The sequence below is a fragment of the Schistocerca americana genome, chromosome 1 (assembly GCF_021461395.2).
Source record: "Schistocerca americana isolate TAMUIC-IGC-003095 chromosome 1, iqSchAmer2.1, whole genome shotgun sequence".
NCBI lineage: Eukaryota > Metazoa > Arthropoda > Insecta > Orthoptera > Acrididae > Schistocerca > Schistocerca americana.
Genome location: NC_060119.1, coordinates 380,459,899 through 380,477,783, shown reverse-complemented (window position 1 = coordinate 380,477,783; position 17,885 = coordinate 380,459,899). Strand labels below are relative to the sequence as shown.

The 17,885-nt window shown below is 37.9% G+C and overlaps 1 protein-coding gene across 2 annotated transcripts in view; it reads right to left on the bottom strand.

Moving 5' to 3' along the window:
• Positions 1 to 3,514: 3,514 nt before the first annotated feature.
• The window catches only part of LOC124601160 (WD repeat-containing protein 20), a 45,995-nt gene continuing 31,624 nt past the window's right edge, over positions 3,515 to 17,885 (bottom strand). Inside the window, exon 5 of one of the 2 annotated variants that reach the window (XM_047136222.1) lies at positions 3,515 to 4,702. Coding sequence is in view for 1 of the 2 variants with exons in the window: in XM_047136221.1 (XP_046992177.1) it covers positions 4,598 to 4,702 (105 nt within the window). In the remaining variant the exon portion in view is untranslated. The remainder of the gene's footprint in view (positions 4,703 to 17,885) is intronic. The other variant, XM_047136221.1, reaches the window with a different exon arrangement.

The window sequence follows — 17,885 nt, the reverse complement described above, 5'->3', positions numbered from 1 at the left end:
AATGTTTGTGAGGGATCACAACACATCTACTACTCAAACCTCTGCTTACATGACTACAAACTGTATAGCAAAATATTTTAACATGAACCACCATTTCAAGGTTACATGTACTACATTATTTTGTTTTAAATCACAGACTTGTTTGAAAAACTAATATTAGAGTTATATATTATTAATATTCATAAATAATCTAAAACTCACACACAGCTGCTCTAGATTGCACTCTTAAGATACTTTTTTAATATAACATATAAAAAAATTTATATAACTGCAGCACAAGGATATCTAATAACTCCAAATCAAGTAAATATAATTCCCTGCTAGTCGACAGTCAATTTCCTTACACTTTGTGACAGATATATAATTCTTGAAAGGATAAGAGGTGGTTGTGGGGGCGACACAGAAGGACAGAGGAAGCACCCACTTTTTAGCAGAAGTGAATCTTTGTTTAATGAGTCAAATACAGGACTGTAGTTAAGACAAACGCCAGTTTTATTTAGTTTTGTTAATAGTTTACTTCCATTGTTGATGGGAGCAGGGGGGATTCTAAGTGTTAACCTGCCACAGATGATACATTCAAAACATAGTTCATAAATTGAAACATCCCTTGGCATTATTTTGCCATCCGTTACACTGTGCACATAGTGTGAAAATTTCAAACATGAAACTACAAATCCTGATACGACAGAGTTGATGAGGAAATTAAATGGAAGCTTTCTTTGTACAGAGCAGTTCCCCCCCACCCCTCTCTCAGAGTTCTCTACTGAATGTATTCTGAAAACAAAACAAATGCCTCCACTGTTGATTTTAAAATGGATTTGATCTGTATTCTTAGCTGCAGCCCAATATTTCTACAAAGCCAATTACAAGTACATAATTCCCTTTTCACAGAGTAACCAGACCAATGACTTAAAAGATTAGATGGTGCAACTGAGGTTTTACACATGAAATGATGAAACAGGGAGTAGCGTGTGCTCCAGTCCCTCTAAAATCGCAAGAACAGCTTCTCCAAAATCAAGAGAACAGAACTAGATCTTAACTCCTGACAACCCAGAGAAAATTATATTCTTAAACTTTGTTATTAAGTAACATTGTTAGAAAGATTTTTTTCAAAAATAATGTACATGTAAAAAAGAAGTACTTCATCTTCCTCCTCATGCCATCAAGAATAAATGCAGAAATCAAAGATAGCTAAAGATGTTAAGATGACTTGGGAATGCAAATGATCATGTGATACATCAGGAACACTAAAATGACAGTGTTCTAAATAGTGGTTATGAAAGGACAGGACCTCCCTAATTTCCCACCAAAACTAGTCTTCAGTCCAACATTCTAGGTAGATAAATTCTTTATACCACCTCATCCTCTTTTTGTTGTTTTCTTCCTTTTCTAGGAAATTATCTGCTAAGAGTTTCAGATACATATGTTTACAGTAGTTCAGCAACTGTTTAAGGTTTAGTGAGTCTGGCTCTTCTTTGCATGTATAGCTAAATTTTCCTTGTTCATAAATTATGTCTTGTTAAAAATTACAACACTTACACAGCATACAACAAATTTTTTTCATAATCCAATCTGATGGCAGGTCTCTCGTGAGTTCATAAGTGTAATTCTTTACAGATAATACATAATAAATGTACATATTAAAGCTTTTCTGGTTACTTTCTTACTAGCTATGTCCAATGATATCTACATAAAATTAGGCTTTTCAGCAAACTAAGATAATATTCATTCACTTTAGAGCCAGGAACTATGAATGAGGCTTTGATTAGAGAATATGCAACTGTTTCCTCGGTACAAAAACCTCCTTACTATGCTAACATTAATACAGTATTTATTTCATTGTAACTTACTCAGCATTCCGACTGAAATATTTTGATTGGTATACCATGCAAACAAAAATTTTATAAATACAATACATTTTGCCCATATACATTGTTTTTATATCACAAAAGTTAAAACTCTAATTTTGTGCTTTTTGTAAAAAAACAGTGAAACTTAACAAAGCACTGGCATTTATTTTAAAAGTCAACATTTACGATAAATACAACTGGAATGCATTATTTTTACATTTGTTAAATACAATTTAATGATTTCATTATAGTTATCTTTGGTCATATATTCTTTGTAACTACATAAAACTATTAAATAATCAACAGAAAATGTATGTATGAAGTATCTCTGAACCTGAGGCTTTAAAACAGTTTAAATCAATAAAACTTTTAGGCCACAATATAAAATTATTTTTGGAACCATGCAGAGTCCAATTAAATTACAGACAAAAATCAACAGATCTTCAATAAAAGCTACAGAAAGCAAAGAACATTTTACTCTGTGCAAATAAATACTGAAGACATTTTATTTTGCTAACAAGTACTTAAATATGTATCTGTTCCAGACTTCCCTCTCTCTTCAGTTATATAATCGCAAGACCTTTTTCAAAATTAAAATGTATTACACTATCATTACCATCAGGAGCATACCACAGCTGTAGCTGTAAATGTTTTTACAAGATCAAATTGTCTATCACAATATGAAATTTTTATTGCATAAACAATTTGTAAGAATATTTAACTGTCCAGCAGTATTCAAACCGTATTTGTATGAGGGTATGACTGAGTATGTATGAATTATGAGTAACATAAACAACAAAAAACAAAGCCTTCCCTGTTTTACTGTTTAGTTTGCATCATCTTTTTGCCATGCACAGGAATCTGTGCTGGAATTCCATTTCATCCAGTTTGTCCGAGACAAAAAATGTGTACAAGTGAATTTTGCCTTGAATACCAGATTTTAAGTAAACAATTTTTCAAAATATTCCTCCTCAGACATGCTTGACAATAAAGGTTTCCTGAGTGTATTTGTGAAATTCATTTTTAGGAAAATTGTGTGTGTGTGTGTGTGTGTGTGTGTGTGTGTGTGTGTGTGTAAGGCAGGAGGGGGGGGTTTCTCACACTTCTGTTTTCCTAGAAAAGTAAATGCTCTGAAAATGAAAATCTGTAGTTAAGCAATGTCTGTTGGGAACATCAATACTACGATATCATAATAGTTGTCCAACCAGCAGTGTGTTTTGGGTCTTCATGCCTAGTTTCAAGGTTTTGCAATTACAAAATTTAATGTCAAAACTTCCCGTTAGTTTGTTTCGTAAGCAAAGGATCCTTTGTAACAACAACAATTCGAAAGCCAGTGGAAATGCATTCATTGTTTGTTGTTAACTTTGATAAAAATAATGGACGATATTTCACATATGTATGAGGCTGTGCTTATATAGTGAAATTCGACTCTTTACTTGTTGCTGGTACTGTAGAGAGACCTCTGGCTTTTTTAATAATAATAATATTAAAAAATTTCAAAAACGACCACCTGGCCTTGTTCACAAGCACATGAGCAGTAGAATCTTATTTTGTCTGGCCTATTATTACTTATTGGCAAACAATTATTGTTTCTCCCCCCCCCCCCCCCCCCCCCCCAGAATGTCACCATCGAAGATCTTAAAAACTGCGTTTATACTAGCAGTATACTTTCGACCTTTTTTTTTGTATGGGAAGTCTGTCTACAAATAATAAATTTGTATCATTATTTAGTATTATGTAACAGGAATTGAAAAAAAATGTCTTTCCTTACACATTTCCTAATTACTGCGAGTTTGCTATTATTCTTGGCTTCTGTCTTTTGATTTATTTTAAGCTCAAGATAAGGCAATTTTGTCTGACAATATGCCAAGTAAAAAAAAAAATGTGAATCATAGTACATACAACTTACCATCATCACTCTTAATGCAGACTGCACTGCATTCTTTTTTGAGATCTTTATGGATACTTATTTGAACTATAACATTCTCCATCAACTTTGCACTTCACATTCTAAATTACAAATTGTGACAAAGATTATTACAAATAAACTGCAGCATGCAGTGGAGAGAGGTTTTCTTCTGTGTTTAACTTAAGATACTGGTATTCAAGACAAACAATGAGTACTTTGACTGACGGCACCATGTCATACAAACAATGAAATTAATTTGCAATAATTCTTATGTACTTTCATACATTTGCAAGACGCTCACTGAAAAAGAAGACACAATTCAGATCCGTGCCAAGGAAATTGATATGAGCACAGAAATGATACTTCATATGCACAAAATTTTCATAAATATCTTCAACAAACTTTTGAGACAAACAAAAAATATATGTATATATGTACAAGAATGTGCATACACATGTATGTCCATCCACATAACAACATGTGCACATGCATAGTAGTATGCATGTTTACACACACACACACACACACACACACACACACACACACTCACTTTCACACAAAGCAATACTAAAAAAATCATCAACGATTATTGATCTGCACTGCTCAGTTTTGACTCCCGTCATGCTGCAAGCCTACACAAACTCTTTATGTGGCTTCAGCAAGTTATTCCAGAAGGCTTCTGGTGAGTCAGGAAAGGAACACACTATAGAGTGGCGGCAGACGTACACGCTGAAGATGCCCACCAAGCTCCAAGAGTCAGCACAGCACGAGCACGACCAGAATGGGCACCTGCCGCCCTGCGACACCTGTCACAGCAGCAGTCAGGGCAGGATTCTTGCTATACCACAGTTCCTCCAGGCATGGAAGTAACAGCTCCAGCTGGTGTGGATGTAGAAGGGGCAGTCACCGCAGTTGGACTCGATGGAATATGTGGCACTGGTCCCTGGAATATGCAGAATGTCTTAAGTAGTAGAACGTTACTGATCAAAATATTTTCTAGGTACCTCCTGAAGAAAAAAACTTACAGTAAAATAATAACTAATGACTGAAGATCAATCTCTGATCAAGTAGTTTGGAGTTAAATGGTCATTAGATGTTTAATCAAGCTCAATCTCAAAAGGATGCAACAGAAACTGATCAAACGTTTTTCTCTTGACAGGACATCCACAACTGTTGTATATAATATCTGCAATTGATAACATCACCTACAGTTGCATAATTTTTTTTTCCAATTAACGTAGAGCGCAAACAGGTGTCAGGACAACAGTCCCATTTTCAGGTGCATACAATGCTCATATGAGTTAACTAACAAGGATTAAGACAGCGACTCTCCGGAACATGACGTTTAATCAGAAAATCCATCTCATCTATATCTAGGCTTTTTGGGAAATCTCTCTAAGAATGCTGCTCTTACTAATATGAACCAGCATACTAATCAAAGGTCCACTTTATTACTTGGCATTACTTAAACAATATGTCTTGTGCCATAGGTAACCATTGCACTGTCTTATATGAAAGTCGTGATTATCCTTATGCATTCAGTTTAGTAACTTACTGCTTTCTGCGAAGGCAGTCATCCTCTGACCTTTGCTTCGGACTTTAAATAAATCTTGCATGGTAATATTGGCCAATGACAACATAATATTAAAAGAAACCTGGTTACATGATGTAGCCCAACAGAAGATAATCATATCACACGACTTCAACAATCTTGGTCCTCCAAAAACAAGTCTTATGTCTTAACCTTAGTGGCACCTTGCTCTGTTGGAAAATCTTAAAAGACACTTAATTACTAAAATATAGAACAAAATGTAGACTGAAAGCCCATTTGACTCCTCCTGTTGCTCTAGTACTAGGCATCATTTAAGCATTCACCATGAGTAATTTTGGGAAATCAGAAAAACTTAAACCCCAAGGATATGAACCTTTCGTCTCAAATACGAGTCTAGTATCTTAACAGTGCTGGTATTTCACAGATAGTATGATTTACAAGTGTGTCTTTACTGAACATCTTGTAGGAACATTGGACACTAGATGTTGGAACTTTCATCAAGAACAGAAAGGGCCTATCAATTAGCTTCAAAAAAGGAAGCTGAAGCAAAGTGAAATTCCCTCCACCTCGAGGAAACGTCCTACTCTGACACACAAATGGAAACATATATGTGATGTATATTGCCTTTCCACAAAACATCAGGCGACTACCAAGGAGGTTTCTGTATATTCAAAAGGTTTTACAGTAACAATAAAGCCAACAGTGCCATACATTACAAGATGAACACCACTAGTGTTAACTGTGTCAATCAGTTTTGCAGCTACTAACCATTTGCAACAAAACAATTAAGTGGTGGAAAAAAAATTCTTGCACATTTTCCTAATGTGTAATGTGAATAGTTTTAATTTGTACAAGGATGTCACCAAGCAAAAATATCTCTAGCAGAATTTATAAAAAAATTAGCATGGACTTTGTAGCTGCAGGACACCAACGTTTATTGCTAGGAACAAATTTTGATCACAGTTTTCCAGAAAAGGTACCACAAACTGCCAACAACGTAAATGCCACATGCTACAGTAAAGTTTGCTTTTGAAACACATACACACTTATGAAGTTATTTTTTTGTTTTATTTCTACTTGAAACCTGTGTGTGTGTGTGTGTGTGTGTGTGTGTGTGTGTGTGTTTAAGATGCATGACTATTATGTAATTATTCCTTCTAATTTAGATAGCAGTGTTGAATGTGTTAAAGGGGGATAAGGGCAAGGGGAAAAATTATGTGTGTCTAGGGGGAGGGAAGTCTTTTCCCCCCAGCAGATCTTCTTAAGTTAAAAACTGTTATGGAAGCCAGCAAAGCTGCAGAATGTTAAAACGTTTTATGTTAGTTTTATAAAAAACAACTGACATTTTTTCTGCTTAAAGCATGCCTGTACATCTTGAGATAATCCTATATATAACAATGTTCATTCTGATGGTATAACTTACATACATAATATTAATTTTTTCTTCATAGTGGGTACCATAGCCATAAATTTACAGAATGAAGGCACGATTTTTCCACTGTGAATAAAAATTTATCAAGATGACCTCTTCAACAAACAGCCAGTTTACAAAACTATAAGGATTTTAAACCATCATAAATGGAAGTATATTGAGCAGTGTGTGTGTTTGCTGCATTTTTCTTGTACGTGGCACCTTGTTTTGGCTATCGAATTTTTTATTATTTAGTTATTCAAATAACCCTTTTGGATGGTATGATCAATCAACTTTGGTTTTGCTTCCTGATGTTTATTTTTCATTGCTCCTAAGACTTACTTCATCCTTCAAGAGTGTCATTGCCTTTCTTCATGGGTCCACTTCTCTCATTTTGCAGACCTCTTCCTGTTCTGAAATCCTGCCTTTCATGTCCCTTCTTTAAAAATATTTTTTTGTATGTTGTATCCATTCAAATTCCAGTATTTTTGTATCTTTGTCAATTTCAGTGCACCATGTGGGTCTGGATTTGCAGCTGTACAGTTTAAGATCTGCTGGGTTATTCTGTTACTTTCCATTCAATATGTGAGTCCATAATACTTTTCATTGCATCAGTTAGCTTTTCCATTTTCAAACAGAGCTCTTTGTTTGCTCTTAGCTTGTATTCAACATTACTATTACTTCCAGGCCCCAATATTTTCCTTAGAATTCTTCTTTCAACTTTTTTCAGTTTTTCAGTATCCCTAAATCTTGTTAGTTTAAGTGTTTCTGGCCTTATCAGTGTTTGATAGTGTCTTAGTTTTGTGTTACAGGACAAAGATTTTTTGTTATACATCATATGAAATGCCCTTTCCATTGATGTGTTCTATTTTCTTTTGTAGTGTTTGTTACCCATTCTCCAAGGTATTTAAAGCAGTTTGTTTTACATATTATGTTGTTAAGAATATTAAGGGTTTTGGGGTTGGGGGCATCACTGATATTTGTCATGAACAGTGTTTTTTCAAATGATATTTTTAAGTCCTATTTCATCTGCTTGTTTCTGTAGTTCTGTGATTTGCTCTTTGGTACAATCCTCTGAGGCAGTAATTAATGCAATGTCACCTGCAAAAGCTAGACAGTCTACGGTGACTTTATTTGGATTTCCTTGTAGTTGAACACCCGTTGTATAGTGGGATTTCGTTCATCCTCTCACTACTTTCTCTAATGGGCAACTGAAAAGTAGGGGTGGTAGACCATCTCTGCCTTGAAGTTAAAATATTCTGGGTTATTAGATTGAGTCATATTTTCTATAAAATAATTGACATTTCTACCCCTCTGCTGGGATATTCCTCAGGATCTTCCAGTATCCACTACTGCTAGAACACTGTCAGAGACCAGCGTCGCGTTCTCTTATAAAGGGGAGTTTTCCTGTGTTCGTGCTGGAGTAGTGGTGGCATTGGTTAAAATTCTTATGGCTACCATTGGTGAGCCATTATCATTGGCTAATATTCCTGCACTGATGTAGAAGAAGGGGCATTATTGGCTAAATTTATATGGGTACTATTGGTGCCCCATTGTTATTGGATAGAAAGGCAGTATTCCACACTAATGCTGGAGAAGAGTTATTGATTGAAATTCCTCCTAATGCTATTGGTTGGCTGTTATCATTGGCTAGATGCAAAACGGACAGAGAAAGAGAGGGGGGCATGTTTATCCAAAATATTATAGTCAACCGAGGCGACTTGCAGTGCATTGTTTATGTTGCTCACTCACCGCAGCCGCATATTCACTTTCTTGATGGCAGGGAGCCATGGTGCTGGAAGCCTATAGCCGTCCTCTCTACTGAAATTAGATGCATTGTTGGAAATTCCAGCCGCTTCTGCATCAGTGCAGGTATGTTAGCCAATGATGATGGCCCACCAATGATAGCCATAAGAATTTTAACCAATACTACCACTTCTCCAGCATGAACACAGGAAAACTCCCCTTTATGAGACAACGCGACACTGGTCTCTGACAGTGTTCTAGCAGTAGTGGACAACAGAAGATCCTGAGGAATATCCCAGCAGAGGGGTCAAAATGTCAAATATTTTATAGGAACTATGACGTGGCCTAATAAGCCAGAAGATTTTAACTTCAGTGACAATGGCCACAGAAGCCTCTGCCTTACTCCTGATTTTATTTCATAACATTTCAACAGTTACCACATAATTTTTACTTTTGATGTGCTTGCTAATGTTCCTTTAATTATTTCTGTTGCTTTATCATCAAGTCCAAATTCCTTTATTACGTTGCTCAGTGTATTTCTATTAACTGTGTTGTATGCCTTTCGAAAATCTAAAATAGTTATCAAGTATTTCAAGTTTCTGATTTTCTTCATTTCCATTAGGTTATTTAGAATCAGTATTTGCTCTGCACAAGACCTTCTCTATTTTCTATTATATGACATTCGAACTACTGTGTTCCTGTTTCATGTCAGTAATACGACTTGTTTTCTACAGGGTGGTCAGAAACAGTCTGATAAAGCTTGCAAGGGTGTTGCAATGGAGGCTGTGCTGAGAAATGATCGATATGAAAAAAATTCATTATGTTGCACTTTTTCCAAGTTATTTAGCACTAAAGTTAGTGACTCAGGTTGTTGCGCGCAAAAATTCAAGCAGCCCGTCAGAGACAGTCTCGCCAAATGTTTTCTTTGCTTTGTTTCCTAACTTAAATCCACCCCGTTTCATAGAAGGCACATTTTAACTGGTTATGAGCATTTGAAAAAGAGGTAATGCACGGACTCTCAGAAGTCTGTGCATTATCACACTGTAGTGTGTGCAAGGTCTTGAATGTGTGTGCACAATGACCTGACCATCTAACTTTAACACTAAATAACTCTGAAATGAAGCAAATTATCAAATTCTTTTCTTAACAATTATTTTTCAGCTGAACCTCCCTTGCAACGTCCTTACAAGCTTTTCAGACTGTTTCTGACCACCCTATATACAGGCAAGCACTCAAAAACAGTTACATTAGCTAATACTAATCTGTGTGGCATAAGAGGTGGTCTTAATAAATATTACAACTTAGTGGAAAAGTTAAGGTACAAGTAATGTTAATTTGTTTTCTTGCTTTGGCTTTAGTTTCCACATAGAAATTGGCTAACCACTCTTCCTCAATTTGGCACAAACAATGATACATGTCAAAATGACACAAAAGTGTGGCACAAAGCAGCTCATTTATTCCACTAAAGTATTTGCACTCACTCTAAAATCTACTCTGCTCTCCACGACTGATTGTAAAGTATTACCAGAAATGTTTGCATATTATTTTCCTACCTACTTAAATGTTTCCAATTTCATTTTTTCAGCACTGCAAGGGCTATTTAATGTACATACATTGATGGAAATGGAAATGCACTGTGGATCATCAACTGTTATGTACTAGTTTTGCATCACAGGATGTATGTATCACAGAAAATACTTATGATGGTCTAATAACTAAACTGCCAACTATAGCTATGGAAGAGAGTGCCTCTTTTATGGTGTCTAACAAGATGATGAACATAATCATGTGTTGGGGTCACTGTTTATTAGTAACAACCTTTGATTACTGGCTGGAAAGATAGAGAGCCAATACAGAGTGCGCAATTGCCCAAGACTTACTTACAGTGGACCAGCTGGAGTGCAACTCATATGAAAAGTGTTACATAAAGGCAGTTCAGTAGCAGTGGAATTTGTTCATAAATAACGTCTTCAGTCATTTCAGAGGAGAATGCACTGGAGAGGAGATGAATTCTAGTAATCAGTGAAGAGAGACACTGTTTCATATTTCTACCACTAAACTTCTACACACTAGCAAAGCGGTAAGATGGACAGTTACTAATTCTGACCAATAGTTATTCAAGAATAAATGATAAGTGCTTTGCCAATCCACACATCATTAAGCTTACCATCCAGTCATACGTTATACTCTATAGCATATATATTTTTTTTTTACAAAGCTACAATTGATTATGGAGCTTTTGATTCACTGAGCATGTGTAAAACATCTCAGAATTTTATATCTGACCTCCAGCTTGATCCAAACAAATAATTTTCAATAGCACCATGATGTAGGGCAAGAAGGATAGGATACAGTGCTCAGGTAAACATTCAACTTTTGACTGAAAGTTACTGAACTCCCTGTGCTTACATTTAATATTAAGTAATCTATTATGAGTACTTCTATCCCCTATACAAAATATTCTGAAAGTTTCATGTGGTGCACGTTCTTATTTGGATAACTTCATCTGCCTTGCCTATGAACTATGACATGAATATGCTCATTGTATAACCAAATTCTATTGGCATGAACTTAAACAAACTAAAATAACAAGAGCACAGTGAATCATCAATACTTAGCTACATTACACAACTCAAAAGACTAAAATTACTGACTTAAGTTTGATCATTCTTGTAATATCACAAGTTTATTTTTTATCAACATTCTCTATTGTAACACTTTAGTCTGCTTGACAATAAATACTAACATAAATGCAGAGATAAACCCTTACAAAATCTCATTTCAAATATGAAATAAACATCATGTCCCAAACTATTTAACAATCCAAAATGAATTTTTCACTTTGCAGCGTAATGTGCATTGATTCGAAACTTCCTGACAGATTAAAACTGTGAACCATTTCAGGACTTGAATCCAAAACTTTTGCCTTCTGCGGGTAACCACTTTACTGACTGAGCTCTCCAGGCACAACTGATAACATGCCTTCACAACATAACTTCCATCAATATCTCTCTCCTAACTTGAATATTCATATTTCTTCCGGGATACTCAGCAGGACTAAGTATACAGGAAAACTCATACAATCAAATTACCTTCCATTAGGAAAGCGGTTGCACTCAATGACTGTGATATGGCTTTCGAAAGTACTAGGACATACACTGATACTATGAAATAGTGCACTGATAATGGCTAGGCACTACTTGAAATCTAGATTTGCTTACTAAAACCTGCTGTGCTCCACCTTTTTGAAACCCATACAAATTTTGGGAGGAAGGCGAGAGGTTATTTCAGAAGTAAGATGTGAAGGCAGGTCATCAGTCTTGCCCGGGTAACCCAGTTGGTACAGCAATTGCCCGCTGAAAGCAAAGTTTCCAACTGCAAGCCCCAGTCTGATACACAGTTTTAATCTGCCAGGAAGTCATTTACACACCATTTTCTGGAAATTCTAGGTGTGTAGATGGGTGATTTTCCTGCTCTTCCTCAGGGTAGGGTACCCGCCACTCTAGTATTTATGTGGGTAACATGTGACTAATGTTTAAATATTCTACATGGAGAAAGGGAGAACTTGTTAACAAGCGATAAATCACAGTAACTACTGTGTTGGAGTATTTGCCTACTATCCAGCATATCCACCAACATAATGTGAAATAATTATGCTAATGAAAAGTACAGCAGGGACAATAGCTTTAAACTAGCAACCTGTGTATCTTATGATTAAACTGCTGTACACATACCTAATTCACATACAACTGGTATAAAAAACACAATACATCAAATACTTCATTGTAAAGAGACGTACATTCTTTGGACTATGTGTCAACTAATTGCCACACCAACACTTGGCGTACCTTGATGAAACATTTTGTGAAATCATATCACAGAACAATAATTTTAAAATAATAATCATGATGGAAAAGCTTGTATGACAGTGTTGTTATATTGAAAGATGCTAAATGAGATCAAATGGGTTGAGGGCATGACAGTATTGTGCAAAAAACAATTATTTCTCAGCCAAACTATGTAACGATCAGTGTTGCAGCTGTCATATGTGAGCAAGCATTACTGGGGTGGAAACATAACCATACTTTAACTACTCCCATTTTTTGGATTACATGACAGTTTATGTCAAGTAGTAAATAAGTGTTTAGACTAAAGGATGAACATTTCTTCAAAAAACTGACCAGCAATACACCTTGTATGTCCCAAGGCAGGGTGCAGGATTTCTGAGGGATCAGGACTATTACAGCCTTCTTCTGCATCAACAATGTGTGTGTACTCCATGCAAAGTGGTTTTGTTTCTAGAGTCTCACGTCACGTTTTGCCCCCCAGTCATGAACCAATCCGAACCTTGCAGTATACACATAATGTAAGTTTTGGTGGTACTTTGTTAGCACAGGTGAGATCCAAGGAGCACACAATATCAAGAAATCAAGCTTGACTGACACAACTAAATGCAGGAGAGACACGGGAAATTTGCACAGGTAAAGTTGTCACCTTTAACCATCAATCCTCCCCAATATTTTCTACCATAACATGGGGCAGTTCATATACAGCCCGACACAGCTTTCCACCGCGTTCTCTCCAAATGCTTGCCATTTTGCTTTCCACTCAAAAGTTGCACGCAGCTTCACACCACTGACACACTCCTGATCAGTTTACATTCACTTCACAAATCAGTGATTAGGAAGACTCCACGTCAGCCTAGTCAGATGTATCCCAACATCAGTTGATAAGACCTTATGGTAGGATTTGAGTGTGATGCAGACCCCACAAAGCCATGGACCAAGCAATCACTTGTGATGTTTAATGTTTTCCCCAAGAGTGTGAGTACTTGGTCCAGAGATTGGGGCTAGTGTTTGATGTGCAAACACATCCTTTGAACTGCAACACAGCTGTGACAAATTCAAAATGAGTGCGCCTTCTGCATACTATTACACAGTATTCTCTCTGAGTCTAGGCAGCAAATGCACACAATAATTACATGCTCTAGTCTACTTGAGCCAACTCGGCCAATCACTGAAATAGTGTGTGCAAAAAAGGAAAGTCAACTATGCTACAAACCCAAAAATATATCTGTAATATTGGCTTTAAGTTAGACTAACTACAGAACAAAATAACTAATATGGTAGACTTAGATTTCAGGGTACGTCCTGCTCACTGTAATTCCAATGGTTTATTGCAACTCCTTCACGGATTAGTGTTGTCCTTTTGGGTGTTCAGCCAAGTTGCAGATTCAATTTTTATGCACAATATTTGTTTATAGCCAAGTTCAACTCCCACCATCCACTATCCCCTTAGATGCTCATTTACTTTTCAGGACCTGCACTGCTATATTGTGATATGTACATTCTCTCTCCATATACCAGGTCTGTTGGATGAGATGGCTAACAATATCTTAATACACTGGATGCTGGGCACCAAACCCCGTTTGAATTTAAACCTCTATTTCCGTTGACTAGGTTTTCTGACATATCTGTTCTGACAGACTCATTAACTACACCATCCCAGAAACTTGGCTTTCACCCAGTATCTACATATGTATCTATATTCTGTAAACCATCTTATGGTGTGTTGAAGACAGTACTTTGTTGACTGGGAATAAGGAAGAGCCTAAAGAGCTTATTTACTAGTCCCTCAGTCAAAGGGTAGTTCATCTGGAATTGGTGACATGTGTCTGAAATTTTTTTAGCCGACGAAAATGTGTAGGAGTAGTAAGAATCAAGGCATTGAAAGCATTCTAATGCCAGAGTTGAGAAATAATTTACAGATAAGCGAAAGTGCGTGGATCGGGGCAGTAAGCAGGTCAGAGTAGATGAAGGTTTTCCCAGGTCTCATCGGTGCCAAGTGAAACCACATCCACATCTGACATCCCACAAACCTGATTAACGTGAGGACAGTTACGGAGAAAAGAATGCCTTGTAGTTAGGAGATTCAGAACTGTAAAAGCAAGAAGGCTAAAAATGTAATGTACATCAGATGGACCTTGAATAACAAAACAAGATGAGAGAAATAGTTAAGGCAGCAGGTAGATGCCCCACAGGGCTCTGCGTACAATAGGAGCCATCTCTCCCACAGCCATCCCACCTGCCGATCTGTTATACCCAAAGTGTTAAAATGAGGAACAGCACCCACTATTCAACAGTGATACGCTGTAAATGGGATATAGGTTGCTGCAGACAAAGAGTGAAACTGTATTTAAAAGCAATTAAGAAAGATTAAAAAGGGGATAACAGAGGCAGTGCCCTAGAGATAATTTAAAACATTATATCTGAGAATAAAATCCACTTTCACAGAGAAAATGGAATATCAGTTCAACTTATGTGAGTTGTCCACCAATATTAGAAACAAAGAATTTGGAAGAGCCAAACTGAGGGTGCATTCCACCACAACCACAACATGGTGGTGGCTCATTACATAAAATAAAACAAAGGGTTGTCTGTTACGGCTGATGTGGATGTGATAGAGGATGGTGGATTCCTTCTAGGATGGACAGAGGGAGGAGTGCCATGCAGCAGTAGTCTCACTGATAGTGTGTAGTTTATTAGAGGAGGCAGTATAATACCACATACTGTTCCATCTTCAGAGTGATTAGAGGCCTTATTTGTACCGGGGATCATAAAAGAAAATGTGGGGAGAATAATGTCATCTCCAGCCAAAAGATTGGCGAGTTCATTCCCTGAGATACGTACACGACTTGGGACGTTGTGTGAGACTACTGAGGAGGGAGGGCAACAAGGTCAGAGAGAGGGTCATGAATAGCAAAGTGACAAGTGGCATGTAGGCTGCTCATCAAGTCACTATGAAATTAAAATGCAGTCAAGTGAGACCTGCACAATAAAAAGTAGGACTCTGTTAATGGCTAACAGCTCTGCCATGAAAAGATTATACAGGGTGTCTCAAACTGTTGCGACAAATTTTGACATGTTGTAGAGGGTCTTTAGAGGAACAAACTGTGCCCAGAAATGACATCCAATGACATTACAGACCATCAATGTTACAGGCACCGGTGCCTGCCAAAACACCACCCCCTTCGCAGCAAATGTGCCTTTGTACACTTACGGACCATAGGCAGAACATCTTGCAAGGTTCTTTGTTTCTCAGTGATAGCGACTGGCTCCCATGATCGCCAGTGGAAAAGATGGGAATAACAGCTGCATAGCAGGCCTTGTACCCTATGAATGCAATACTCTGTGGCCCTGGTGGATGAATGTTTCGGATGTGGGTTTCCATCTGTGTTTATTTTTCTCCTGCACAGCAAAAAACATTTGGAGATTTTAGAGGGCCCCAGGAGAAAAACTGGATATGGAAACCCACACCTGAAACTATCATACATGAATGCAACAGACCATCACATTCATAGGCAACAAGACCTTTCTACATGGCAGCTAGCTCCATCTTCCCCACTGGCAATTGTGGCGGTCAGCTGTGATCATCGAATAACAAACAACACAGAGAGATGTTCTGCATATGGTCTGTGAGCGTATAGTCATATTTGCTACCAAAGGGATGGCCTAGTGGCAAACACTGGCACCTGTAACTTCGACGCTCTGTACTATCGCAGGATGGCAGTTTTGGACACAGGTACATCTCCTCAATTCATTCCTACAGACAATCTCTACAACCTCTCAAAGTCTGTCGCAGCATTTCTGGGACATCCTTTATGTTAACACCAATAGAAGCTGCTCTTGGCTGGTGGTAGATGTAAAACCATATACCTCCCTATCCACAGTTTTAGAAGTGTCAGAGCAAATGACACATCCTGATACTCCTGAAGGACTGAAAGGAACAGATGTTAATTAGTCATGGGGCTAGTGGAACTTAGGACCTCAAAACAGATTGGTCCTAATTAGGGGACTGTGTACTAACCAAGGGCACACACGTGGGAAAACACAGAGAGTGCATTCTAAGGAGGTCTGGCAGAGCTACCAGCAGAGGGCTGCAAGGCAGAGCTACCAGCAGAGGGCTGCAAGGCACATTCCAACAAGAAATCCTGGAAGGGAGCGAGTGTCAGTGGTTCGAAGCTTCTTGTATGTGAAAAGAATGTGATAAGTGGAATGATTAGGAAACTGTCAGATGGTGATTACATAAGTGAGCAACAAATAGTACCATCAGAACTGAAGAAGGAAGATTTCCAAATCAGTAGGAGAATCTCTGCTGGGCTAGTCCGGAACGTGCCAGTGGCCAGGTGAACTCCACAATGATGGACTGGAACCTAAAGGTGCTGCTGGGCCATAAATTTGGCAACCATAGTCTAATCTGTATAAGACCTGGTAAATACTGAGGTAAGCAGCCCAAGTTGCACCACAAGAGGTATGGGCAAAGAAGAAGGCTGCATTAAGCTTCTGCAAGCAGTCGGTCTTCAGTTGATGAATATGGGGCAGCCGAGACTGCTTTATATCAAAGAGGAGTCCCAAAAATTTGGATTGTGCAACACTGTGTATCCAAGAAGAGTTCTGTGTCTGCGTAGACCATGGCACAATGACAGAAATGAGGGAACTACAAACCATGAGAAAGGGTCCAAGAAAGGGGGCCCTTCAGATGAAGCCTGGGAGCTGGTATTGAGCCACGGCTACAGAGTGAAAGTTGTACCAAATGTACAAGTTGTCAACACACAGTGCAGGGGTAACCAGCAGCCTTACAGAGCTCTGCATGATGCAGTTGTCTTGGGTCCAGAAAAACTGAAATCGGTACTATCTCTAATCCAAAACAACGAGCTGGGTAAAGGTTGACAAAACTGGAAGGGAACCTTGGAATACCCAGGTGTGGAGGCTAAGTAAAATGTGGTGGTACCAAGAAGTGTTGTATTCCTTAGGTAGGTCAGAAAAGACTGCGATGAAATGTTAGTGCATAGCAGAAGCCTCTTTGATTATTGTTTCAAATGTAACCAGATGGACCACCATTGTGGCGAGTGCCTACCTGGAGGTGAACAAACATTACAAACTGATCGCTAAGGTAGATAGCACTCATTCCACTACTGCTTCCAATGAGATATGGAGGGGAAGCCACTAAAAGAAGATATCTGCATCAACCAATGCTCAGATCCCCCCCCCCCCCCCCCCCCCCCAGGTGCTCTCTCAGGGCCAGTATGGTACCAACAAAATGCATGGTAGCCTCTAAATGCTGGGGAATAGCCAAGCCAATGGAGTTGCCTGAGCATCTACACGAGGCTTTTGTGCTTACTAAATGAAACTAATGAAATATGCTGCTGTTCTTTGGATCTTCTCTGTTTCTTCTATCAGTCCTATCTGGTATGGATCCCAGACTGACTACAATTAATCAACTATTGGTCAAACAAAAGTTTTGTAGGATGCCTTCGTCGTGGGTGGACTACATTTCCTTAGGATTTTTACAATGGACTGAGTCTGGCATCTGCCTTACCTACTATTAGTTTTGTGTGTTTGTTCCACTTCAAATCAC